The sequence below is a fragment of the Sus scrofa genome, chromosome 4 (assembly GCF_000003025.6).
Source record: "Sus scrofa isolate TJ Tabasco breed Duroc chromosome 4, Sscrofa11.1, whole genome shotgun sequence".
Taxonomy (NCBI): Eukaryota; Metazoa; Chordata; class Mammalia; order Artiodactyla; family Suidae; genus Sus; species Sus scrofa.
The window spans coordinates 99,480,047-99,506,112 of NC_010446.5; the positions used below are offsets into that span (position 1 = coordinate 99,480,047).

Consider the following 26,066-nt stretch of genomic DNA (forward strand, 5'->3'; position numbering starts at 1 on the left):
ATTCTTTCACCATCAGGGATGTTCAAATACATCTTTAGCTAACTTCTTGATGAGAACCAATGCATCTGATAGATGATTAATCAAGTTGATTTTAAGTTCTTTCCCCTGCCAAGATTTGATGAGAGAGGATACAGTTTTGGTTCTAAAACAGGATCAGCAAACTTAAAAAGATGTCAAACTCTTCCTGTATTCTGGGTGGTAGGGATAGAGATGGGGTTACAGTATAAGACTCTGCGACTTATCCATTGCAAAGAATGCATCTAGGCACCTCCTTTATTTCTCCTTCCAAACTCTTCAGATCTTTTGAGGAAGACTTTTCTTCTGGGTTATTGTCTCTTCATGGTGCTCTCGATGTATGATTCTAGCAGGAAGATGGTTTCATCCACCTGGATCTCACAGGCATCCAACCTGAGTGAAAAAGTGAAAACATGTGCCCAGACTGCCCATTCATTAGCATATTTAAGATTAGAGGATGGGCTGGACGTCACCATGGAGAACTGCTTAGTTACCCTTGAGAGTACTGGGTGGAAAGCAAGAGAACCAATAGACTATTTTCCCATTTACTTAGCATCTCTTTATGTGCCAGGCATTGTGGAAACTTTTAAGGACTCAAAAGATAAAGCCTCTGTCCCAGGAGAAGTTACAGACTAATTTGCAGTGAGGAGAAAGACAGCACATGTAAAAGGCACAGGTGTAAATGAACCGAGTGTGTTTTAAATTGGAAGCTGAGGCCTAAAATGATTAGGAATAGGAGACTTCATCAACCTGATGGAAGCCATCTATTGAAAAACTCATAGCTAACATCATCCTTAATGGTGAAAGACTGGAATGTTTCCCCCTGTGATAAGGAACGAGATAAGAATGTCGGCTTTTCACTTCCATTCAACCTTTTATAGGAAGTTCTAGCCTGGAAATTAGGTGAGGAAAAAAAAGTCATCAAGAATGAAAAGGAAGAAGTAATAAAGCTTTTTCTTTTTTCTTTTTTTTTTTTTTTGTCTTTTTGCCTTTTCTTGAGGTGCTCCCACGGCATATGGAGGTTCCCAGGCTAGGGGTCGAATCGGAGCTGTAGCCACCGGCCTATGCCAGAGCCACAGCAAGGAGGGATCCGAGCCGAGTCTGTGACTTACACCACAGCTCACGGCAACACCGGGTCCTTAACCCACTGAGCAAGGCCAGGAATCGAACCCGCAACCTCATGGTTCCTAGTCAGATTCGTTAACCACTGCACCACAACAGAAACTCCATAAAGCTTTTTCTAATTCACAGATGAAATGATCCTATATACAAAAAAGTCTCAAAGAAGCCATGAAAAAACCTACTAGGGCTAATGAATTTAGGAAAATTGCAAGATATAAAATTAAAACACAGGTGTTCCCGTCGTGGCTCAGTGGTTAACCAATCCGACTAGGAACCATGAGGTTGGGGGCTTGATTCCTGGCCTCACTCAGTGGGTTAAGGATCTGGTGTTGCTGTGAGCTGTGGTGTAGGTTGCAGATGCAACTCAGATCCCGAGTTGCTGTGGCTCTGGCGTAGGCCAGCGGCTACAGCTCCAATTAGACTCCTAGCCTGGGAATCTCCATATGCCGCGGCAAGGGCCCTCAAAAGACAGGAAAAAAAACCCCAATAAAATTAAAACACAAAAATCAGTTCTATTTCTATACACTGGCAATGAACAATTCAAAAGTGAAATTAAGAAAACACTAAAACAACATCAAAAAAGAATAAATGCTTAGGAATAAATTTAACAAAAGAAGGGAAAGACTTGAACACTGAAAACAACAAAACATTGTTGGAAGAGATGGAGGAAGACCTAAGTAAATGGAAAGAACTTCTGTGTTCACGGGCTGGAAGATCTGTAATCATTGTTAAGATGACAACACCCTCCAGAGTGACCTACGTAGTCCAAGCAATCCCTGTGGTGGTCAGTGGTGAGGAGTGAAAGGAAATGAGGGTGAAGAAACAGGGAGCTATGAGACTCGGAAGTCTTATATGCCAAGGAGTCTGGTCTTTATACTGTAAACAAGGAATCAATAAGGCATTTAAAGTAGAAGACTGACATTATCAATCACTTTAAAGATACTAACTTAAAGTTTATTCTGATAAGTGGTTTGAAGGGGGAGGTGATTGCTAAAGTCTAGGAAAGAGGCCTGCATGGGGAGCAAGGTGAAAGGCCAGATTTCAGATGCACTACTGAAGTAAAAGCAGCAGCCTGAGTGACACAAGAGTGTGCGGTGAGAGAGAAGCTGAGAATGTTTTCCGAGTTTAGAACTTAGGAAAATATGGTGGACTAGATTCTGCTAATCGAGCTGGGGAAGAAGATTTGGTTTGCACACGCTAAGTTGGAGGGGGAGCAGGATATTGAGGTGGAATTGTCTGGAAGTCATTCTGAAACACAGGTGTGAAGTTTATGATGCTTACTTGCTGACATTGCGTTTCAGGGTCTCTAGCTGCTGGCGTTCAGGGGCTGTGATCATCTCCTCTATTTCTTGTAGCTGGTCCTCCTCTGCACCTGTAGCCTGCATTGATGTAATGATGGCTTCTACCCTCTGAGACTTTTCTAGTAGACGCCTGTCAGGGAAACACAACTCTGAGGCATGTCCCCCAGCCTTGGAGGTTCTTTTATTCTGTAGCCCTGGGGTGTAACTCCCCCCTTTACCAGGTTCCTGGTCAAGGTGGATAATGTCACTCTCTAAGGATATTTTCTATAAGCTTAGTTACAATGTGACTTCACTCCTGAAACCCTTGCTGCCTCTCATTTGTAATTAAAATTTGGTGCCAGTCTGTACACTGCTCATAAATTTAACCTGCAGAATTATTTCACTGGGGATATATGAGAAAACTGTATACTAATGCATGATTTATGCCAATCTGAGCCAGTAATTACTGCAACCAGACTGGTTATTGTCTCTATTGGTTTTCATTTTTATTTTTATATATTTATTTTTTGTCTTTTTGCCTTTTCTAGGGCTGCTTACGTGGCACATGGAGGTTCCCAGGCTAGGGGTCGAATCGGAGCTGTAGCCACCGGCCTACACCACAACCACAGCAACTTGGGATTTGAACCGCGTTTTCGACCTACACCACAGCTCACGGCAATGCCAGATCCTTAACCCACTGAGCAAGGGCAGGGATCGAACCTGCAACCTCATGGTTCCTAGTCGGATTCGTTAACCACTGCGCCACAACGGGAACTCCTGGTTTCCATTTTTAAAATTAATTAATTTATTTTTAGGGCCGCATTTGTGGCATATGGAAGTTCCCAGGCTAGGGGTCCAATTGGAGCTGCAGCTGCCTATGCCAAAGCCCAACAACGCCAGATCTCAGCCATGTCTGTGACCTACACCACAGCTCATGGCAATGCCAGATCTTTAACCCACTGATCGGGGCCAGATCAAACCCACATCCTCATGGATACTAGTCTGGTTTGTGTTACCACTGAACCACAACGGGGTCTCCTTGATTTTCATTTCCGTAGGAAATTTCCCCATAAGCTTCTTGACTTTGAAAAATGCACTCAATTGAAAATGTTACTCACTTGTTTTCTTTGGTTTCAAACTGCCTCCTTTCTATTAAGTTGGCTACACTCTGAGGGGAGAGAAGACAAGAAATGCACATGGTTCTAATTAAGAAGCTCAGCTAAAGAGGCTGGAGTCGGGGGAATGAGGATAAGAGGTCTCTGGGAGGGAATGGGGAGGAGTTACCTTATAGCACTTGTGCAGCAACATTCGGGCAGCTGACAGGATGTTAACAGTATATAAATAGAAGGTCCTCGATGGGGCATGGTCTGGTGTTTTGGGAATCTCCTATTTGTCCAAACAAAGAAAAATAAGAGAAGTCACGCTTTTCTTTAGAACTGGCAGTAAACACCTGTCCGGTCTGGAGCTACTCAGTCCTCTCTTTCATTATGCTTTCCTCTTCCCCAGTCATAAAGCATCTGTGTTTACAGCATAATCCACCCCTCAGAGGGTGGGCTGCCCTTTTTTTTTTTTCCATGCGACTGTCAACATCCTGATAGGGGAAAGAGAAGGCACTTAACATTTACTGAGCAACCCCGATGTGCCACATTATGTGTAGACTGTATTTGATCTTTACAAAAACCATATTATTTCTATTATCATCATCCATAACATTTTTGTAGTTGGAGAATAAGATGGTAGGTAATGTGCTCAGTGTGACTGGGTAAGAGGCAGAGCTATGATTTTTGACTCCAAAATCTATTTCCTCACAGGGTATGTACTACATGGCTCTGCAAATGGTGAAGACCCCATAGATGCTGTTGACAGATTTAATTTATAATAAGTTTAAGGCTTGAAGAAACGGTAAGTCACAGGGACCTGAAGCTAAAGAAGAAAGGGTAGGGTGATTTAGGGGTGATTTCCTGGCTATGCCTCTTTTTCACTAGGCCAGTTAAAGCTCCACGATTATCTTTCAAGTGCTTGCTATGGCTCTGTTAATCTTTTTCTTTTTTTCTGTCTCAGAGATGTATAGAGAGTCTGATTGGGGTTCAGGATCTTTGCTTCAGAAGCATCTCTCACCCTAGGTCAGCTCTGCTGGTTGGTGATTATTGTTACCTGAAGTGACATGAAATTTTCTGAGAGCATCTTATAAAGCATATCCTTTGCCTCCTTTGCTGGAATCATTGCAAAGTCTTCTACCTGCTTCTGCTCCAGGTGTTTCTTTTGCAAAACTAGACGGAAGATTCTGGCACAGCGTGATCCAAATCTGGAAAGGAATGAAGCAGCAAATGGCATGCCAACATAGATTAGCTTTAGCACTTAGTCACAGATGGTGGTTGTTCGGTTTCCATGTGTGGAGCCACGACCAGAAAGGAACAGCAATCAGAGAATTCTTTCTTAACTCCCAAGATTGATGACGGTACCGATAAGCATAAGAGACTCACCAGGGCTGACTCACTTGAATACCTCAGTTCCCGCATTTGTAAGGAAAGGCTTTAGGAAGGCTGGTTAACTGACATCACTAGGAATTAGGCGGCAGGGTATTCAGGGTAAAAAAGCAGTAGTAGATGGGATCTGTACAGTCCAGTGGAAAAAGGGGGCAACATGTGCCAACGTGTGCCTCTGCTGGTTTGCTTATATAATGATCAAATTGTTTGTTCAAATGGGGCATGGAAAGGAAGTGTCTGACCCCGAACCCCAAACAGGGTGACCTCCTTACCTCTCCTGCACGACAGACTCCAGAGTGGCTGTGGCCAGGGATCCTAAAGCCTTATGTAGGTCTTTATGTAGAGGGTTAAGGTCACTCAGTAGTTTTGGCCAGGTCACTGTGATCTTAGTTTTATTCCTAAGTCTTTAAGATTTAAATGCTATTTTGTTTTTCACATTGGTCTCATTTATTTCAAAACCTTAATTCTCTAGATTAAGTCAAGGTTTTGCTTAACTAAAATTTGGTTAGTTAAAAGTCCCTTTTACTTCTTTATCATCAATGTTTTAGTTCGATTTTCCAACTTACTTACTATACTAAATATCATCAAATCTTTTATTTTCTTTTTTTTTTTTTTGTCTTTTGTCTTTTTGTTGTTGTTGTTGTTGTTGCTATTTCTTGGGCCGCTCCCGCGGCATATGGAGGTTCCCAGGCTAGGGGTTGAATCGGAGCTGTAGCCTCCAGCCTACGCCAGAGCCACAGCAACTCGGGATCCGAGCCGCGTCTGCAACCTACACCACAGCTCACGGCAACGCCGGATCGTTAACCCACTGAGCAAGGGCAGGGACCGAACCCGCAACCTCATGGTTCCTAGTCGGATTCGTTAACCACTGCGCCACGACGGGAACTCCAAATCTTTTATTTTCCAAGTCACCATCCTATTTCATAGTTCAGGCTGCCTGGCTATAAGGAAATAACCACCAGTAAGGATACTAATGACATACATTCCTCCACCACTGTCGCCAGACTTTCCAACAAACTCTAGCTATAAAAAAGAAAGAGAGAGAGAGAGAGGGAGAATGTGTGTTATCTGAATGGAAAGTCCAGTGATGCTGTTTCCAAAAGAGCAAATCTGGCCAAGAGTCTACAGTAGGAAGCCCTCCTATGAGATGATGGTAGAGAAATTGTCTCAGCTGACTAGATAGAGAAATAAGGCTACAGAAGAATGATAACAGGTATCAGTGGCAGAAATAAATTGTAAATAGAACAGAAAAAAGGAAATCAAAAAGAAAAAAAATGGACTTACTGGATCATCTGCCAGCAGAGTGAGATACTGATCAAGAACTTGCTTAGAGATGTTATAGCCAACAGGGAGGGATCTGAAGATCTACGGAGCAAAAGAGACAGCGAAAATTGGTTTGAGAACTTACAATTGCTGACATTGCTGAAATAAAGATGTTTTTAGATCTCACAAGTATAAAATATCCAAAAATATGCAGTGTTGTTGGTAAGAGTAAAAAAAACCTAGAGCCAATTCAATGACCAATAACAAAGAATTGATTAAAGTACAACATTGGCCATTAAATGGAATAGGATATGGCCATTATAAAGAATCAGGCAGATCTAAAAATACTGACATGGAAAGAAGGTTTACATATACTGTCATAAGAGAGAAGCAAGTTTAGGACAGTGTGTAGAGTATAATCCCATTTTTTTTTTCCTTTTGGTTAAAAAATACACATACATTTATGTAAGACTATACATAAAAAAGTCTGAATAAAGATATGTACCAAACTACTGACAAGAGACTGGGATTATGCAAAACTATATCTATCTATCTATCTATGTTTAAACTGGGGTATATTATGTACAAGAAGCACAAATCTTAAAGGTTCAGTTTGATGAGTGTTAACAATTGTATATATCTTTGTAATTACCACCTACAAGATATAGAACATGTCAGCCATTCCTGAAAGTTTGGGGAACTAAAACCTTAGAAAAATTATACATTTCTATGCTGTTTGAGTATAGGTCATGCAGTTACTTTTTTTTTCTTTTTACAGCCATACCTACGGCATATGGAAGTTAGTGGGCTGGGGTTGAATCGGAGCTGCGGTTGCTGGCCAACACCACAGCAACATGGGATCTGAGCTGCATCTGTGTGGATTGAACCCATATCCTCACAGAGACAACCTTGGGTCCTTAACCCGCTGAGTCAAAACGGAAACTCCCAGTCATGCAGTTACTTCTGCCATCAGAAAAAAACTTATATTTAAAGTTTTAAGTTAAAAAAAATTTAAATAAAAATACAGTAACTATATTTAATAGGGATAAATATTTGTATAATTAGAAAAGTAATAGAACATAAATAAAACATTTGGAGTTTCCACTAAGGTGCAGTGGGTTAAGATCCGGCATTGTCTCTGAGATGGCATGGGCTTGATCCCTAGCCAGGCACAGTTGGTTAAGGATCTGGCATTGCTGCAGCTGTGGCTCGGATTCTATCCCCAGCCTGGGAACTTCCATTTGCCATGGGTGTGGTCAAAAGAAAGAAAACATTTGATACCTTAAATGTTAATGTTTTAATTACAAATTTAATAAGCAAAACATTTTTAAAACAAATTGAAAATATATAAAGTATACTGAAAAAAACATCTAAAAGGGGCCAAATAATGTCTCAGGCACTGAGGCTAAGATTCCAAACACTGGATGCTTAGAACAATTAAGAACAACTTGCAGTTTGACTAAGATAATGGTTTAGGTTTTAAAGACTGGATTCCCAAGAGACCAAATATTTCAGTACCCACCACATGAAGATAATCCCTGCCCCACCTCCAACAGCAAGAACCCTTTCTTTGAGGCTCGGATCTCAACCTAATCCCAGGCTCTGTGGGTAACAATTACGATATCCAAGTCTATCAAGAACAGGGAGCTCACCTCATTGGAAGACAACGGCTGAGTGAAGGGGGCACTAGAGGAAGTGGTGATCTCACTCATCCGGAGCATGGTCCGCACAATCTCGCTGCTGGTCTGGGTTTGAAAAGTGAACTGGAGTTCAGAATTCACTCTGCATGCTGGCTCTGGCTATAAGCCAATGGCCACATCTGGCAAATAAGTGAATGTCCCTGACAGCCACTGTCCCACCCACTCCGATATTACCTGGTCCATCCTGTTGGCAACTGCACTGACAATGGCTTGGTCACGGAAGTGCTGGTGGAATCTGTCAAGATTGGCCTGCCAATAAATCCCATCATCTGGGCTGGGCTGAGGAGGAGAAACATTTAGATACAATGAAGAGTTTTCTAGCAAGGAGCTTGGATATAACTATTCATTATTTCTTCTCCTATACAGTAGCAGCTAAATTGGTTGGAGAAAAAACAAAACAAAACAATCATTCAATCATGTGGACTTAGCACCTCAACAATGATAAATTCAGAACCCCCAACTTCAGCTTTTTAATTTTTAATTTTTAATTTTTGCTTTTAGGGCTGCACCTGTGGCAAATGGAAGTTCCCAGGCTAGGGGTCGAATTGGAGCTACAACTGCTGGCCTACACCACAGCTACTCAAGATCTGAGCTTAATCTGTGACCTATACCACAGCTCGGTATCGTGGGATCCTTAACCCACTGAGTAAGGCCAGGCATCCTAGTTGGGTTCGTTAACCACTGAGCCACAAAGGGAACTCCCCCAGCCAGTACTGAATGAACTTCATAATCCCAAGAACCTTTAAGCTCTTTTGGGGCTTGTTATCTTGGTACTCTTTCTGAGTTGCCTTAGGGTGAGGACTCCTAATTAAGAACCCCATTACTGGGAGTTCCCTTCCTGGAGCAGCGGAAATGAATCCGACTAGGAACCACTAGGTTTCAGGTTCAATCCCTGGCCTCGCTCAGTGGCTTAAGGATCTGGTGGTGTTGCCATGAGCTGTGGTATAGATCACAGATGTGGCTCAGATCTGGCATGGCTGTGTTGTGGTGTAGGCTGGCAGCTACAGCTCCGATTAGACCCCTAGCCTGGGAACTCCATGTCAACGGTGCGGCCCTAAAAAGACAAAAAAGAAGAAAAAATAAAGAACCCCATTACCTCTTTGTTATCTGTGGCATGTTTTGGTCTCTTGGCCTTGGGTTCCCCAGTAGCATCTTCGTCAGATGACCTCCTCCTTTTACCTTTCCCTGCCAAATAAAACAGGTAAACAGTTAGCCTGTATCTCATGGGATGACAGGAAATGACCGAACGTGACAGCAGGTGTCTCTATTTCTTTTTTCTTTCTTTTTTTTTTTTTTTTTTTTTGGTCTTTTTGCTGTTTCTTGGGCCACTCCTACGGCATATGGAGGTTCCCAGGCTAGGGGTCTAATCGGAGCTGTAGCCACCAGGCCTACACCAGAGCCACAGCAACGCGGGATCCGAGCCGTGTCTGCGACCTACACCACAGCTCACGGCAACGCCGGATCGTTAACCCACTGAGCAAGGGCAGGGACCGAACCCTCAACCTCATGGTTCCTAGTCGGATTCGTTAACCACTGCGCCACGACGCGAACTCCGAGGTGTCTCTATTTCAAAGACATCCGAAGCTACCTCTATGTTAGAGATGTGGAGGAGACTGAGGAACTACAAGAAATTCAAGCTAATGATGAAGTCTGAGACTCAGTATGTTCAAAAAGAAATTCAGTCTTTCTCCCTTAAACTGCTCCTGCTCCAAACAGACACAGATGTTATTCTTGATTTCTCTGGCTTCCTCACCCCTTCTATGTCTAACTTTTCACTGGTTTATCTACATTTACCTTTGCCTTGCCCTTTCTGCAGACAGAAAAATATTTTAAAAATGCAAATTAGATCATGTTACTTCCCTTACACTTCTTTAGCAGTTTTCCTTTCCTTTTAGGATAAGGAACAGGTGTTCTGCATGATCCAGCCCCTGCCTGTCTCTATAACCTTATCTTATGACTCTCTTTCCTTTGCTCACTGGGCTTTAACTACACTGATCTTCTTTTACTTCTTCAAATATCCTATTTTTTTCCCTTACTAAAAATTATCTTCCTTTTGCCAAAAGTGCTTATTCTCTCTACCCCTTCATACCTTACCTCACTGGGTGGCTCCTACTTCTGCTTCATCTGTTTTTTTTTTTTTTCTTTTTTTTTTGTCTTTTGTCTGTTGTTGTTGTTGCTATTTCTTGGGCTGCTCCCGCGGCATGTGGAGGTTCCCAGGCTAGGGGTCAAATCGGAGCTGTAGCCACTGGCCTACGCCAGAGCCACAGCAACGCGGGATCCGAGCCGCGTCTGCAACCTACACCACAGCTCACGGCAACGCCGGATCGTTAACCCACTGAGCATAGGGCAGGGACCGAACCCGCAACCTCATGGTTCCTAGTCGGATTCGTTAACCACTGCGCCACGACGGGAACTCCCCCTACTTCTGCTTCAAATCTTAGTTCAAATGCCATTTTCTCAGAAAAGCATGTGTCCAAAACCCCCAGATAAATCTGGTCCCCCATTATATATTTTCACTTATTTATTTTTTAATTTTAATTTTTTTTATTTTTTGTCTTTATAGGGCCGTACCTGCGGCATATGAAGGTTCCCAGGCTAGAGGTCTAATCGGAGCTGTAGCAACTCGGGATCCAGGCTGTGTCTGTGACCTACACCACAGCTCATGGCAATGCCAGATCCTTAATCCACCGAGCAAGGCCAGGGATTGAATCTGCAACCTCATGGTTCCTAGCTGGATTTGTTTCCACTGCACCACAACGCACCCATTATATATTTTCATAACGCCCCATACTTTTCCTTCATAATACCTATCACAGTTTGTCAGTCATTCATCTGTGAGGCTATTTGATTAATGGAAGCCTCCTCTACAAGACTTATATCCCGTGAGGGCAGGGACCATAATGGGTTTTTTTGCATGACTTTATACCACAGTAACTGGCATAGAGTAAATCCTCGGTAACTGCTTACTGATTCATTCATTCATTCAACAATCACTGAGGAAGAATATACCATTAGTTACAGTTCTAGGGGTCAAAATTCCTTACCTATCAAGCTCAGTTTAGGAACCAGGTACATGTCCTTTTCATTGATGACAAGATTAGGGGCAGGTGGCAATGGCCCAGGGTCTGAATTCTCAGTGGCAGGCACCAAGGGGCAACGCTGCACGAAGTGTGTGTCTGCTAGTCGCACAAATGTGTTCGATACCTCAGCATAGTCCATGGTCTTGCCATCTGTACAACAGGAGGAAAGAGGCAGGTGAGATGGCCTCAGACAGCTAAGGGGCCACTCCTGCAGCCAGCCAATCTATGCTTTTGCTAACAGCTGTGGGTACAGTACTGACCCTCCATAGTCTCTGTGAGCCGATCTGCTACTTTCTTCACAACAGCTGACATTGTCATTTTGCCGTTCAACAGCAGCTCCTCAACAATCAGCTCTCCAGTGTCACTGTACAGCGTTTTGGCAGTATAGATGTACCGGGGATACCTAAGCATTCGCAACACCCGGCTGCACTGGGCTTCATACTCCACCACACCACGTTTGTGCACTTGATATATCACCAGGTTATGCTGGATGAGGACACAAAGGGCTTTTTTAACCTAGAGAGGACACAAAAGAAAGAGAAAAAAAAATTGGAAAATGCAGTTCATTATTGTTGGCAATTTCTGTCCAACAATTTACTAAACTTCAGGAGATGGCTGGAACCTCCGTGCATCTTCTCTCTCTCCATTGGAATAGCTGTTAAGAATCGCATTGTTCATCTTATGAAGAAATCAGGAGGATTCCTAGCTCATATTTCCTCTGATCTTTATCTTACAAAGTACAACTTACTTGCTCTCTGTTACTGCCATTCCTTAAAGGTAGTGCTGAAATTAATAGACTCATCATGCATGAATGAAGTATGGCAAATGAAAAGCACAGGTTTGCCTAAGAAGCCACAGTGAGCCAGATCGCTTTGAGAAGCAGAACCTTAGGCACTATGTCTCATCCTCTCTCCCTCCCAATGACACTGTTCTGATCTCAGTGTAGCTCTCTTTTGTATTTTGTGGGGTGGGGAGTAGTAATATTCAAGGGTAGGTAAAGGAAACTAATGAAATAAAAGCAAATTAGTGTGATCCAAACATACCTGATCCAGCGATGTTCTTGTGTCATGGGCAATAACTCTTAGTGGCTGGCTGCCAGTTCTGATTAGGTGGACTCCAATTTTTTCTACAATCTCTCCAAAATGCTCTTGCAGCAATAAAGAACACAGTTTAATTTCTGCTTGAGTCATTGTACTGAGAAGTCTCAGACCTGAGAAAAGAAAAGAAAAGAAAAGAAAAAATAGCACGATGGGAAGTTTTTCTTTTATGTTGGAGTAGAGCTGCTAAGTGTAAATTCATGTACTTTTTGGAGGGCAACTTGACAGTAGATACGTCAAAAGCCTTAAAATCTTGCATATCTTTGACCTAATACTTTTGCTTTGGCTATTTTGTTTCAAGCGAATAATAATGATGTCACTTTAGAATACTGACATTCCAGAAACAATATAATATCTAACAATACGGGATTATTTCAATAAATTATGGTAGACTCATACAATGGCATACTACGTCTATGTTTACAATGAAGTGTAACATGTATTAGTGTACAAAATTGTTCATTAAGTGAAAGAAGCAGGTTACAAAGCAAAATGTAGAAGAAACTTAAATTATTGTGAAAAAAAAACCCCCTTTTTTCTTATAGGTATAAGAAAAAAAAGACTGCAAGACAATATATCAAACTTATCCTTATGGGATGTACGAGTCCAATTTTCTTTAAATATCGTGTGTAGATGATTTTATTTGGAGGAATTAAGGACACTATTCACAGCCTATTGGGAGTGAACAGGAAGTGTCATTCCCAATCCGTAAGAAATGACAACTTTGCAAAATAAATTAGGAGCGTCTCAACAGAGTGTTTCAAACAACAGATGAAGCATGTTGTTGGCAGGGCAGTATTCTGAAATTTCTACTCCTTGACAAAGTAGACACAAAAAGAAACAAACATAGTTGACTATAAAATCACTTGTTGTCATAAGTGCTACCACACACTGGTCTGTTCATTTATTTCTCCCAATCCCTCAGAAGCCAAGACTGTGTCTTTCAGTCTCAGTATTCCCACTCACAGGTCTTTGGGGAAGTATCCCCAGACCATCTGCCATCCTTGATAAGGATTTCCAAGGAACCTGGCTCCTGATTCTACACTTCCTTCCCCCAGGTTCCGGTTCCGGACTGGGTCCCTGGGTCTAGAGAAACGGCCTCATTCAGACCGCATTTTCCACTAACCTCTGGGTCAATGCAATCTAAAGCCGCCGCCGACCTCGTGCGGCTCCAGCCAGCGGCTCGAGCAGAAGGCACCCCAAGGCCCTTTTGCGCAGGAGCCCGGCCAACGAGGAGGGTCAGCAAAGAGGAAAAACGTGTGCCGCTCTACCCCAGCGTTTCGGTGGTTTCCGGGGACGCTCTTGCTTCCTTCTCGCTGGGAGGTTGGAGGACCGGCGAGGGGTGTTAGAGGAGCCGGCGGGAGGGCAGCGCCGGACGGACTCTCCTTCCTGTAGCTCTTTGGTGCCGGGAGGCGGGCCGTGGGGTCGCCGTCCTCGCCGACGCCTTGTGGGCCGGGCGGGCTCACGTGACCCGCGCGGACTCTGGAGCGGCCAGCTGCGCTGAAGAAGCGGCGGCGGCGGAGGCAGAGGCGTCTCTTGTAGCCGGGAGGTAGCGGCCTGGGGAGCGACGGGCCGGCTGCCCTCTCGGACGGCGGCGCCGGGAGAGAAAAATGGCGGAGGCCTCGGCGGCCGGGGCCGGCGCAGGCGCCGCTGTTGCCGCGCACCGGTTTTTCTGCCACTTTTGCAAGGGCGAGGTCAGCCCCAAACTACCGGTAAGAGTGTGTGTCCTCTGCACGCCAGCGTCCGCGTGGGTTCCTCGTCCGGATGTCCCAGAACGGCGCTTAGGCTTCCCGCACAGCCCCGACTCCCCTGACATGGGTATCCCAGGTACCTGCTGCCCACTGTCTCCTAAACCCCGGGCGTCCGGGCTGTGTGGCTCAGTAACTCCCGCCCAGCCTTTTTTCCATTCGGATGCTCCACCTGTCCCTCACTCTTTCCCCTTTTTACCTGCCCTCTATTATTTTTTTTTTCCTGGTTTTCCTTAGCAAGTTTTCTGCTGACCCCCTCCTCTCCGTTTTCTTACATTCTTCTTCACCTTGTCTCTTTCCACAATGACCTCCCCCCCCCTTCCGCTGTTGCTTCTCATCTTTATTTCCTTTTCCACTTTTCATCAGATCTCCCCTTCCACTATCCTCATTGAAGCAATATAGCGGATTGCTGAGGATTGTCTTTATTCATTGTCTCTAGGGAAGGAGGGAAGAAAGCGGGGCGGGGGGGGGAGGGAGGGTTGGAAGGTAACTGGGCAGAGAGGGGGATTTTACTCTTCAGGGGTTTCCAGCGTTCTTGTGAAAGTGAAAACAGCGGTGTACTAATGACTTGCGGACTGCGATCCCAATCACTGTCGAAGGAAATGGCTTTAGGAAGAAGGCAGAACATATTCTTTCAACTCTCTTATTTTGGTTGTCATGCTGCCAGTATCTTTAGCACCACCTGCCTTACCCGCCCCTCCTTCCCCTCCCCCATTCTCTCTCTTCACTTAGTGAGAAGATCTAGGACAGAATGTTGGGGACTGCATCCTCTGACGTAAAATTGGTTTTCGTCAGTTTCTGCCAGACTGTGTTAGCCCCTAGAGAGGTAGTGCTGTTGGCTGTGGAAAAAAAGTGCTTCTGCAGCATGCTTGCCAGCTATTGCACCCCAAGCCCAGAGGCTGTTTTAGGTTGAGTTACTACTGCAGGGAGATCCACCAGGGTGAATGTTAATCCTACCTTTGGCCAACCATCTTTAGAACTAGTTATGGTTGTTCTTTTCCTTAGAAGTATCTTTGTTCAGCCTTAAGAGGGTGTCTGTGTAACTACTTATCTCAGTGTTTATAGTGTCTCAGATACAATCTGTGAGAAAGCCTATTAAAGTGTGTCTCTGTGTCTTAGTTCTTAGAAACACCAGTGGAGTCCAGTGAAAAGTGCCTAAACAGTATTTTAGCCTTTTCACTTGAGTTGTGCTTTTTCAGGCTTTTGCTGTATTTTCTTTCTTCTCTATTTGCCCCACCCCTAACTTCATGGTCGTAGTTTCATCTACACGCTCTTTTAGTTTTGCTTGGATGATTTGGCTGTGTGTCTGTGTCTGTGTGCTTTTTGCTATACTTCAGTGCTGAGAAGAGCAGGTGCCGTGGCTTGTTTGTTTGTTTGTTTGTTTTTCCAGTGGACATTGGAGGCTCCAGAACTCTTCCTTACCACAGAGAGGGAGTCTGGAATTCAGCCAGTGCATGTGTGATGAGTGACATGTTGAATGTGATGCCCTAATGAACAGTGAGGCCTTGGCTATTCTGATCTTTAAGTTGCTGTTCACCGTTTGCCTTTGAGAGTGAGAAAACAGTCTAACTTTCCTCCACTTACTGTATCTTTTCTCCCTACCATCTCAAGTCCTCACTTCAAAGTGCTCTTGAAAAGGGCTCATTTGAAAGACTTTTTAGGTGTTTTTCTAAGCCTTAGTTTGATGCCTGGAGGAGAAGTCATTGATCTTTCTAGTCTGATTTATTATCTGTCATGCCTGATTTGTAAATTGAGGCATAACACTTTTAAGTGTAACGGAATACTTCCCTGCAGACATACAAGGTTCTCAACTGAAGGTCCTGGAGGTAATACTGAGGAATATATGGTTTCTGCTCTTAAGCACCTCACAGTATTGTTAAAAGTAATAACCAAGGTGAATGAGGATGGATAATATGTGCTTTAGAATTCAGAGGGAGGTGTTGGTGATATGAGGTTGGGAAGAAGTGACAAACAAAATGTGATTTAAATTTGAGTTTTTTTTTGTTTTTTTTTTTTTTTTTCTGCGTCCAAGGTGTGTGGAAATTCCCTGACCAGGGATCTAACCTGTGCCACAGCAGTGACAATGCCAAATCCTTAACTGCTGGGCCACTAGGGAACTCCTAAATTGAGTTTTGAAGGATAGGTAGAATTCAGATTGAGGACAATAGCATAGACCGAGTTAGAAAAGGAAGAGTGAGTTGAGGAAGAAAGGAGAAACCTTTAGTAAATCATTGTTGCTATGCATATTTATTTATTTATTTATTTATTTATTGCCTTGCCATCTTGAAAATGTCATCTTAAAAATGTTGGTTGTAAGAATGATCAGGTTAGTAAGTGGCTGATTCAGTATATCTCTTTCTCTGCTTCTGAAAAACCAACTCAACACTGGTTAGTCAGTAATGATTTTTGTGTATGTAGGACAACACTGAAGAGGGCTTTTTTTTTTTTTTTTTTTTTTTTTTTTGCCTTTTTTTGTCTTTTTAGGACCATACCCGTGACATATGGAAGTTCCCAGGCTAGGGGTCCAGTCGGAGCTGTAGCTGTCAGCCTATGCCACAGCCACAGCAACGCAGGATATGAGCTGAGTCTGCAACCTACACCATAGCTCATCGCAACGCCAGATCCTTAACCCACTAAGTGAGACCAGGAATCAAACCCGAGTCCTCATGGATCCTAGTCAGGTTCGTTAACCACTGAGCCATGATGGGAACTCTGAAAAGTTTTAAAAATAATTTTTTTTTTTTTTTTTGGCCACACCTGTGGCATGCGGAAGTTCCAGTACCAGGGATCAAACCCTCTCCACTGCAGCAACCTGAGCCACTGCAGTGACAACACTGTAACCTGCTGAGCCACCAGGTAACTCCTTAATAATATTTTTTTGGTATAACTTGAGATTCCTTCATTGTAAGTATGCAGCATACATTAGGTATGCATTGTTTCTTGTGCTGGATCAGTGTTGGGTGAAACCTGGTTGTCTTTCTGTGGATAGCCAGACCTAGGCTATCTAGAATGAAGTTTTTCTTGTCTGGAGTTAATTTACATCTCAAGGAGGTACTTAACTCTGGTGGTCACTAGATCCCTTACCCATGAGTGTTGTCCTTTGGGAGCACCAGAGGCTGGCATTGAATTTTACATCCGCTCTTCATGAGCTGTCACTGGGTAGGTTTCTTCACCCAGTCAGTGGGAGGGGACTGCTTCGGAGCCCTCTCATCTCTGGCCAATTTACTCACCACATAGAGTTGTAATTGTGTTCTGTGGCACTAGGTTGCAAGGTTTTACAACTCTTATTTCTTCTCTCCCTTCCCCGTTCTCTAGGTTATAGCACCTCCTGATACATTCAGAAGTATGTGCAGGCAATAACAGTAGCTTGCTCAGCGTTCATCCCTGAAACGGTTTTTGTTTATTGTTTTTCTTGTCACTCCTACTCCTCTGAAAGATTCATATTAGCTAACTTTAATGTCTGCGTTAAAAAAATAATTTTGGTTATAACTTCTGAGAGCGGTAGAGTTATGTCTAATGCTTTGTAGGTTTAGCTGCAACGAGAACTCCCTAAACTTGGACTTTAAAAGAAGAGATTTGGGAGTTCCTGTCATGGCTCAGTGGAGACGAAGCTGACTCGAATCCATGAGGACACAGGTTTGATCCCTGGCCTCACTCAGTGGTGACTCCTAGTCTGGGAACCTCCACATGCTTCCAGTGTGGCCCTAAAAAGAAAAAAAAAAAAAAAAGAGATTTTGATTATATGGTCTGAAACCCTTTACCCTTTTGTTTCAAGTTTGTATATAATTGGGTAAAATGGCTTTGTTATGTGTTTTGGCCATCAGACGATAGAGGAAATGCTTAAGTAATTTAAAGTTATTTTCAAAGCACAATAGAAACTTCCACCTCACCTGACTATCCCATTGAGAGACACTGTGAAGCCAGTACTGATAGTTACTCTATGATATTGAGGGATACTGGGTATGCCACAGAGGGCTGGGTCATGGAATATAAAGGTGTCATTTCATCTCTATACTACCCTCCTCCACTTTTAAATCAAGGTCAGGGAATATCATTTTATGAGATTAAATCTAGTAGTCATTAAACAGGTAAGATAAATCATATGCAGAGAAAACTACTTTTGGTATTGATGAGAAACTAAGTGGTTCTTAAGTGTTTTTTGGAGACCAGAGTAGCCAAATCCTGAGAAGGGAACAGTCGAATTAAGGACTGCAAGGGTATTGCTCACTTTTGAAGCTCTGCCTGAAGGAAGTAGCAGACTTCTCTCCCTCTCATGTCTCTTTAATATATCACCTTTGGTCTAATAAAATGTCATCTTTATCAATAGGTAATGTTACCTAGTTTGGTTCCTTATCAGGTACTCTAAAAGTCACTGTCATTGTGCTATACTCACAATGACTCTAAGACAGGGAACCTTTCTAACCATCCCATAAGAGTAGCTAAAAAGTAGATTTTTTTTTTTTGGCCGTGCCTGAGACATGTGAAAATTCCCAGGCCAGGAATTAAACCTGTGCCACTGCAGTGACCTGAGCCTTGAATCTTTAACCCGCTGCATCATAAGGGAACTCCAGAAGTAGATTTCTTAAAGACTTTGTAACTCTTGAGTATCACTGGCCTTGCTTTTTATTTTTATTTATATATTTGGCTGCATCTGTGACATGTGGAAGTTCCCGGGCCAGGGATCAAATCCATGCCACAGCAGCAGCCTAAGTCACAGCATTGACAATGCTGGGTCCTTAACCTGCTGAGCCACCAGGTACTCTTGGTCTTGCCCTTTCTTTTTTTTTTTTTCTTTTGCTTTTAAATGGCCCCACCTGCAGCATATGGAAGTTCCCGGGTTAGGGGTTGAATTTGAGCTGCCTACACCACAGCCACAGCAATGTGGGATCCCAGCCCACAGCTTGTGTCAATGCTAAATCCTTATCGAGCGAGGCTAGGGATCGAACCTACATCCTCATGGATACTAGTTGGGTTCTTAACTCACTGAGCCCTAACAGAAACTCCCTGGCCTTGCTTTTTATTTTTTTGCTTTTTAGGGCTGCACCTGTGGCATATGGAGGTTCCCAGGCTAGGGGTCTAATCAGAGCTGCAGCTGCTGGCCTACACCACAGCCACAGCACTGCCAGATCCGAGCCGCGTCTTTGACCTACACCACAGCTCACGGCAATGCCAGATCCTTAAGCCACTGAGCCAGGCCAGGGATTGAACCCGAAACCTCATGGTTCCTAGTTGGATTCATTTCTGCTGAGTCACAACGGGAACTCCCTGGACTTGCTTCTTAAAATTGCCTAATTCTTAGAAAGATCTTAGAGTGGTGTCTAAGTAATGTTAGGTAGTTTTGTTGAACTGTGGGAAGGAATTAGTGATTTGATTTGGGTTTTCGAGGTTTTAATTATTAGATATCTTAAATTCTGCTGTTGGTGACTTACTGGCTAAAAGTCTGCTTGATTATCTAACATCTTTCTGGTACTGTATAGCAATTGCTTATTAGATGTTTCTTGAATAATACAGTGAATTCAGTACTTGGTAGTTATATTTAAGAAGTAGTGGCTCTTGTGATGTGAGATCTTTATCTAAAAGGCAGTGGTACAAAATGCAGGTGCTACCATGTGAAATTTGAACATAGAGTGTCAGTAAATATATTTCCTGCAGGGATCTAGAAATGAGAAACACTCTTATCAGTAGACGGCTAGTTCTAATCTTGACATTCTGCTGATAAATAGACAAGTATATCTTGGGGAAATCTGTGGGTATTTTTTTTTTTTTTTCTCAGTATGAGGAAGAACAAAAATCTTAAAATCAAACTCACTGCAGATGAAATTCCTTGTATTTTTGGGGGAAGTATCAACTGGTTGCTAACACTTTGTGTTTCTTTATGTTTTTATGACCTTTACTTATGTTCCGGGAGAGGATGCTAAGGTCTGTCAGTCGTCTTATTAGAAGAGGAAAGAAGATGTGGATTGTTTCTTATTCTCTGTAGTTAAATGGTCTAAGGATAAAAAGCCTGTGGATGCTGACTTGGTTTCATCTCTTTGCGGTTAATACTGGATCAATAAAGGAGATAATGTAAAGCAGCGGCTCTCAGCTGGGGGCAGTTTTGCTCTTTAGGAGAAAATTTGGCTATGTCTGTAGATATTTTTGGTTATCACAACTGAGGGAAAAGGGAGAGTTGTTTGTGGCACTAGCAGTTAGAGGCCAGGGATGCTGCTAAACATGCTTCAATGGACAGGACAGCCTTCCCCCCAACAAAGAATTAATTATTGGGCCCCAGATGTCAAGAACACTGAGGTTGAGGAACCCTGGAATAGGATAAAGGGATAGTCACTGTTTTCTTGTGTCAGTAGTGTTTTGTTTTCGGTGTAGCTTTGATTTCTAATTTTGGGATCCTGTTGAGAATTTTCAGTAAGATAATTGAGACCATATAATTTCAGGCAAGGCCCTGATGGGAGAGATTGTTTAGAACAGTAGTTAAGTGCTATAGCAGTATAATGCTATATTATAGCAGTATCTGTTGGGGTCACTTTCTGTCCCTGTGGGTACCTAGACCAGAGGTCTTGGATCAGTTTTCTCAAGTTACACACTTAGGCAACTGAAAGAAAAGTATCCAGATTTTTTGTCAGTTGGGATTTAATCGAGGTAGTAAACCCACATGTAACTTAGTAAGACATCTGGAAATTCCAGCTTGAAAACAAAGCAAAAACAGACAAGTCTAACTTTTAGTTTTTCTTTAAAAAAAATTTTTGGGGGGAGTTCCCTAGAGGTCTTGTGGTTAGGACTTGGCACTTTTGCCGATATGGCCAGAGTCAGTCTGGGAACTGAGATCCCACATCAGGCTGCTACTGGCATGCTCCCCCCCCCCATTTTTTTTTCCTTCTAGTTTTTCTATAGCTCATCTTAGCATTGTTAAGTTTTACTTTCTGTGTTTCTTATAGTTTTTGAAAGTTTTCATGAGCATAGGAGATTTTGTACTTAAACTTTCAGTTTCTTTAAACTCTTGGTTGAGTGGGTGCACTGAAATTATCAATCTTTGTTCCAATACTAATTCTTCATGGGATTGGAATTGAGTCTCCTGACAGTCTAACTTTACCTTAGTATACCCCACTGTAAAATAGTAATGAGGTGTGCCTACTGAAAAGCTGGGGTGAGCATTGAGAGAAATGGAGCTATGCAGTCTTCGATTTGAAAGGTTGTGTAGGAATGAGCAGTCCTTTTTTGTAGAGAAATAAGATCTTTACCATAATAGAAACATTTTAGGTAGTTCTTACAGTTTCACACAGAAGTTTAGGTTAGCTTCTGAAAGCTTTTATTTCTTTTCTTTATTTTATTTATTTATTTATTTTTTTGTCTTTTTAGGGCCGAACCTGCGGCACTTGGAAGTTCCCAAGCTAGGGGCTGAATCCGAGCTACAGCTACCGGCCTACACACCATAGCCACAGCACCGCAGGATCCCATTGAGCAAGGCCAGGGATCAAACTGGCATCCTTGTAGATACTAGTCAGATCCATTTCCCCTGAGCCACAATGGGAACACCTGAAAGCTTTTTTAAAATCTTTTTTTTTTTTTTTCCCCTCCATAAGTTCACTTGTTACCAGTTCAAAGTGCCTTAGAGGTCTCTAGATGCATATGTAACAAATAGAATTGGCTCTGGTGATTTTAAACCAGACACAGTTTTCTTCTTTGTTAAATAGATTGCTCAGCCTCTTTTAATCAAAATGGGCTGGAGAAATCTGTTAAGGTAGGTAATCCCTCTCCTTGATGATTTCAGCAGGTGTCGCAGGGACGTTCTTAGTAGACTAGTTATTCTATATTTACCTCTTTGCCACTCACTTTGATGTTGTGCTTACTTGAATAGACTTTAAATCTAGAGAGCCATCTTCCAATAAGAGTTTCATTAAGTTTACTTGTCCCCATACTTAGTTAGAATTTACGTTTGCAAAAGAAAGAAAAAAAAAAATCCCATAGTTACAAGTTCTTCCTTTTTTTTTTTTTTTTTTAATTTACTGAGACCTATAGGTATCCTACCATGATGCTGATCTTCTAGCCCAGTGGTTCTCATACCTGTCAGACCCAGAGCCCTAGTGTTATGATAAACATTTTGAATTACTACCTTTAATGAAATGAAATTTTTAGGTAATACAGCTTTCCTATACATACATTATACAGTTCTCTAGCTGTAAAATAAAGGTTACATAAAAAGAAAATGATGCGTGACAAAATAATATACATTTCCAGAGTAAATACTCACTTGTCCATAACAGGAAGATATATTTAGAAAACATAGTAGATATTGGCACCAAACAGACTTAACATCTACCCAAGTAGACTTCTATAAGGTATCACTGGCCTTGCTTTTTATTTTTATTTAAATACCATGAGAGGAGTTCCCATGTGGCTTAGTGGAAATGAATCTGACTAGTATCCATGAGGATGCAGGTTCCGTCCCTGGCCTCAGTGGGTTAAGGATCCAGAGTTAGCATGAGCTGTGGTGTAGGTCGCAGATGCTGCTCTGATCTGGCATTGCTGTGGCTGTAGCGTAGGCTGGTGGCTGTAGCTCTGATTACACCCCTAGCTGGGAATCTCATATGCCACAGGTGCAGCCCTAAAAAGCCAAGAAAAGAGAATATTTTTATTATGGTTGACTTACAGTGTTCTGTCAGTTTCTGCCATATAGCGTAGGTACCCAGTTATACAAACATTTTTTTTCTCATATTATCTTTTATCATGTTCTATCATAAGTGATTGTATGTAGTTCCCTGTGCTATATGTACAACAGAACTTCATTGCTTATCCAGTCTAAATGTAATTGTTTGTAGCTACTAACACCAAACTCCCAGTCCATCCCACTCCTTCCCCCTCAGCAACCACAGGTCTGTTCTCCATGTCTAGTTAATCGTCTGTAATTTAAGTGGTAGTCGGAGGTACTTTATTCTTAAACGTATTAACCTGTTGATTTCTTGATTTTATTTTACAGGGCCAGTTTTTAGGTTTTGATTTTGTAATGTGGTCTCTGCTGAATGTTTAGAGGCATTAGGGTTCCTAGTAAAGACAAGTTCGGTTGAGGAATGGAAATTTTGTACCTTAAGCCTGTGGGTTATAAAAAAAATTACTGTTATTTTGATTGCTGATAATAGTGTGAAAATTATTTATAATGATACGTTTACTTTTTTGTTGTTGTTGTTGTCTTTTTGCCATTTCTTGGGCCCCTCCCCCGGCATATGGAGGTTCCCAGGCTAGGGGTCGAATCAGAGCTGTAGCCACCGGCCTATGCCAGAGCCACAGCAACGCGGGGTCCAAGCTGCGTCTGCAACCTACACCACAGCTCACGGCAACACTGGATAGTTAACCCACTGAGCAAGGGCAGGGACCGAACCCGCAACCTCATGGTTCCTAGTCAGATTCGTTAACCACTGCACCACGACGGGAACTCCTACATTTACTTTTTGTTTAATAACATAAAGGGAAAATTAGCTTTCAATTCTATTCTTAATTTGTATGTTCTAGATTAAAAAATGGTTAGAAGTAATAAGTGAGAATCATGAAAGTGTTTATTAATTCCCTAAAATTTTCAACTTTATTTTACTACTCACTAAAATTATTGGTTTATTGTTCTGTGCCAAGTGTAGGTGCTTATTTAATTAGGGAGACTTGTTTTAATATTATACTGGCATTCTGGTTCATTTTTTCTTTTGTTTTTGAAATGGAAAATTTTATTTGAGGTAAATTGAGGATTATAGCCCTGAAACAGCCTATCAGAAAACCTTGAGAATTGTGCCCTACTAGCATTCTGTTTTAACATACAATCAATATTAGATGTACAGATTCAGAATTCCTAAGGTTTCTAATAAGGTTAGCAGTGTAACATAAGTCTGTCTTACTCTGAAACACTCCAAGGCTATAAAAAGTTTTCAGAAGTATGTCTGTTTCTATTCTTGAGTATGAATTAGTTCTCTGAACTCAAGTTATCTTAAGTAATTGTTCCCCTGGCTGTTAATCAGGAAGAAAACCAGTTTATGGAAACAGAAACAAACCAAAAAAAAAAAAAAAAAAAAAACCCAAAGAAAAAACTAAACAACATTAGGCCACAGTTTGTTTTTGTTTTTGTTTTTTTATCTTTTAGGGCCACACCTGCGGCATACGGAGGTTCCCAGGCTAGGGGTCTAACGCCAGAGCCACAGCAACACCAGATCCAAGCTGTGTCTCCGACCTACACCACAGCTCACGGCGACGCTGGATCTTTAACCCACTGAGCAAGGCCAGGGATGGAACCCGCAACCTCATGGTTCCTAGTCGGATTCATTTCCACTGCGCCATGATGGGAACTCCTAGGCCACAGTTTTAGTGTTATACAAAGATACCTATCCAAATTAAATACTGTTAGAGAGCTGTGATTCAGTGCCAGGCCAATAGAACTACCTTTATTTCTGATCTCACTCCCTAAGAATAGTAACATTGACAACCTTCATCATTTTATTCCTCCATTCCAGACTGTGACTGCACATCGACATTATCAGGGACTCCAAACAGGAGTGTACATTATCAACCAACCTTCTTTAGTTCATTGTGTAACAAGGCAGAAAATCAGGTCATGAGACAAAGTGTTACTTGATATAAGCTTATCAGGTGGACAAGCAGCCACATTTTCTAAGAAAAAAACTGACTAAACTACAAGAATTATCAGAGAAAAACTTAACACAATATAACCAGAAAAGATTTAGTTATAGTATACTTTGCTTGCTAAAATTAAAGGGAGCAAGAAGGGAAAAACTCAAGCATAGATTTAAAATGGTAAATGATCCTAAAAGTTTGCCTTTAGCTCTCTTGTACCATCATAGTTTGAGGGAAATTTTTATCTTCTTGCATTTAGTTTATGCTGATAGAATCTTTTTTTTTTTTTTTTTTTTTTTTTTTGTCTTTTTTGTCTTTTGTTGTTGTTGTTGCTGCTATTTCTTGGGCCGCTCCCGCGGCATATGGAGGTTCCCAGGCTAGGGGTCGAATCGGAGCTGTAGCCACCGGCCTACGCCAGAGCCACAGCAACATGGGATCCGAGCCACGTCTGCAACCTACACCACACCTGGCAATGCTGGATCGTTAACCCACTGAGCAAGGGCAGGGACCGAACCCGCAACCTCATGGTTCCTAGTCCGATTCGTTAACCACTGCGCCACGACGGGAACTCCGATAGAATCTTCTTACATAAACTGACAGTGTTCATTCATTCAGCAAATATATTCTAAACTCTACATTCCAAGCATTGTACAGAAAGAAAAACATCCTTGATGGGAAAAGAAAAATAACCTGGGATTAAAAGTCACTGAAATCATGTACAAAGTGTGTGCTCTAATAATAAAATCACCCTTAAAGGAAGTAAAGGCACATAAAACAAACTTCTCTGAATGTCCTAATCTTAAGTACTTATCCTCAAAATGAGAACTGAATGAGCGAGAGTTCTTGTTTTCCTGAAGGAGAGTTAGGGGAGACAGGTAAATGAGGACAGCGTTTGTGCTCTAGTTTTACAGTTGTAGAAACAGTTTTCCCTGAAGGGAATGGTGGAACTGAAAATAGAACTCAGAAGTTCTGTCACCAACCCAGGTCTTTGGACTCTTTAATCAGTAGAAATCAATAAGAGGCCAGATGCTAAGTTCAGGCAAGGCTTTTTTTTATTGGGAGTTGAAGGAGCGAAAACAATAGGTTTCCTGCTTGCTCTCTGAGAGGGGCGTGAGCTGGTCCCTTAAAAGGCATGAGGGTAGGGGTGGACCTGTGGGTTTGGCCAGAGGGGTGGCCCAGGTGGTCTGCCTGCACCCTTTGGTGGTGCTGCCTTTGTTCCCAGCCCCTCTGAAATGGCAGTTGGTTTGTGGCCTTATTGTATCTTATTATTTATAATTGCCCCAGTTGCACATAGGTGCGGTTATTTTTAGTTCCTTAGTTTGTAGAGGTAAGCACTCCAGTTCTGTTATCTTTGTTTTGGGGTTTACTTGATGATTTTGAAAAGGGAAGAAATGTAACCTTACTTGAAAAGGCATAATCATAGGAATTACGGAAAAAGTCTCTACAAAAAGTAGTGTCTTTGACGTTATAGATGTGTGTTGGCATGAAATTCAGGGTGTGCTGGCTTCTAGCCTAGGAACTGTGATGTGTTTCAAACAGTTTGTGTTCCTAATCCTTCTAATTAAGGATTTCTGAACAGTTTTGCCTTGTGATACTCAAAGAGAATGTGAACAATGACATGACTGATTTAATATTTTGATCTTAGATTTTGACTCTGGCAAATGACACAG

At 42.2% G+C, this 26,066-nt stretch overlaps 2 protein-coding genes across 3 annotated transcripts in view; one reads left to right on the plus strand and one right to left on the minus strand.

The window, feature by feature from the left end:
* POLR3C (RNA polymerase III subunit C) lies at positions 167-14,091 on the minus strand. 2 transcript variants are annotated; one of them, XM_021089946.1, is made up of 15 exons: positions 13,170-14,091; positions 11,990-12,156; positions 11,207-11,462; positions 10,911-11,096; positions 8,963-9,051; positions 8,041-8,145; positions 7,819-7,911; positions 6,188-6,268; positions 5,875-5,926; positions 5,176-5,236; positions 4,572-4,722; positions 3,702-3,803; positions 3,536-3,585; positions 2,419-2,568; positions 167-408 (listed from the first exon to the last, which is right to left on the minus strand). In XM_021089946.1, exons 2-15 carry the CDS (start codon positions 12,134-12,136, stop codon positions 327-329), a joined length of 1,605 nt encoding a protein of 534 aa, XP_020945605.1. In that variant the 5' UTR covers positions 12,137-12,156; positions 13,170-14,091; the 3' UTR covers positions 167-326. The 2 variants fall into 2 exon arrangements, with proteins under 2 accessions (XP_020945605.1, XP_020945606.1); XM_021089947.1 differs by lacking the exon at positions 13,170-14,091 and having other exon boundaries at positions 11,990-12,161.
* Positions 13,126-26,066, plus strand: part of RNF115 (ring finger protein 115) — an 84,775-nt gene continuing 71,834 nt past the window's right edge. The window contains exon 1 of the mRNA XM_003481472.4: positions 13,126-13,755. Coding sequence (XP_003481520.1) covers positions 13,654-13,755 — 102 coding nt within the window. The 5' untranslated portion in view covers positions 13,126-13,653. The remainder of the gene's footprint in view (positions 13,756-26,066) is intronic.

What these genes read in the sequence shown, in the direction of transcription:
- POLR3C (XM_021089946.1), bottom strand. Translation starts at nt 12,136, where the DNA reads ATGACTCAAGCAGAAATTAAACTGTGTTCTTTATTGCTGCAAGAGCAT. An exon ending in ATGCCACAGATAACAAAGAG is followed by an intron (nt 8,146 to 8,962) that starts GTAATGGGGTTC and finishes TCTCCTCCTCAG; the next exon opens with CCCAGCCCAGATGATGGGAT. An exon ending in AGCCGTTGTCTTCCAATGAG is followed by an intron (nt 6,269 to 7,818) that starts GTGAGCTCCCTG and finishes TTTGCTCCGTAG; the next exon opens with ATCTTCAGATCCCTCCCTGT.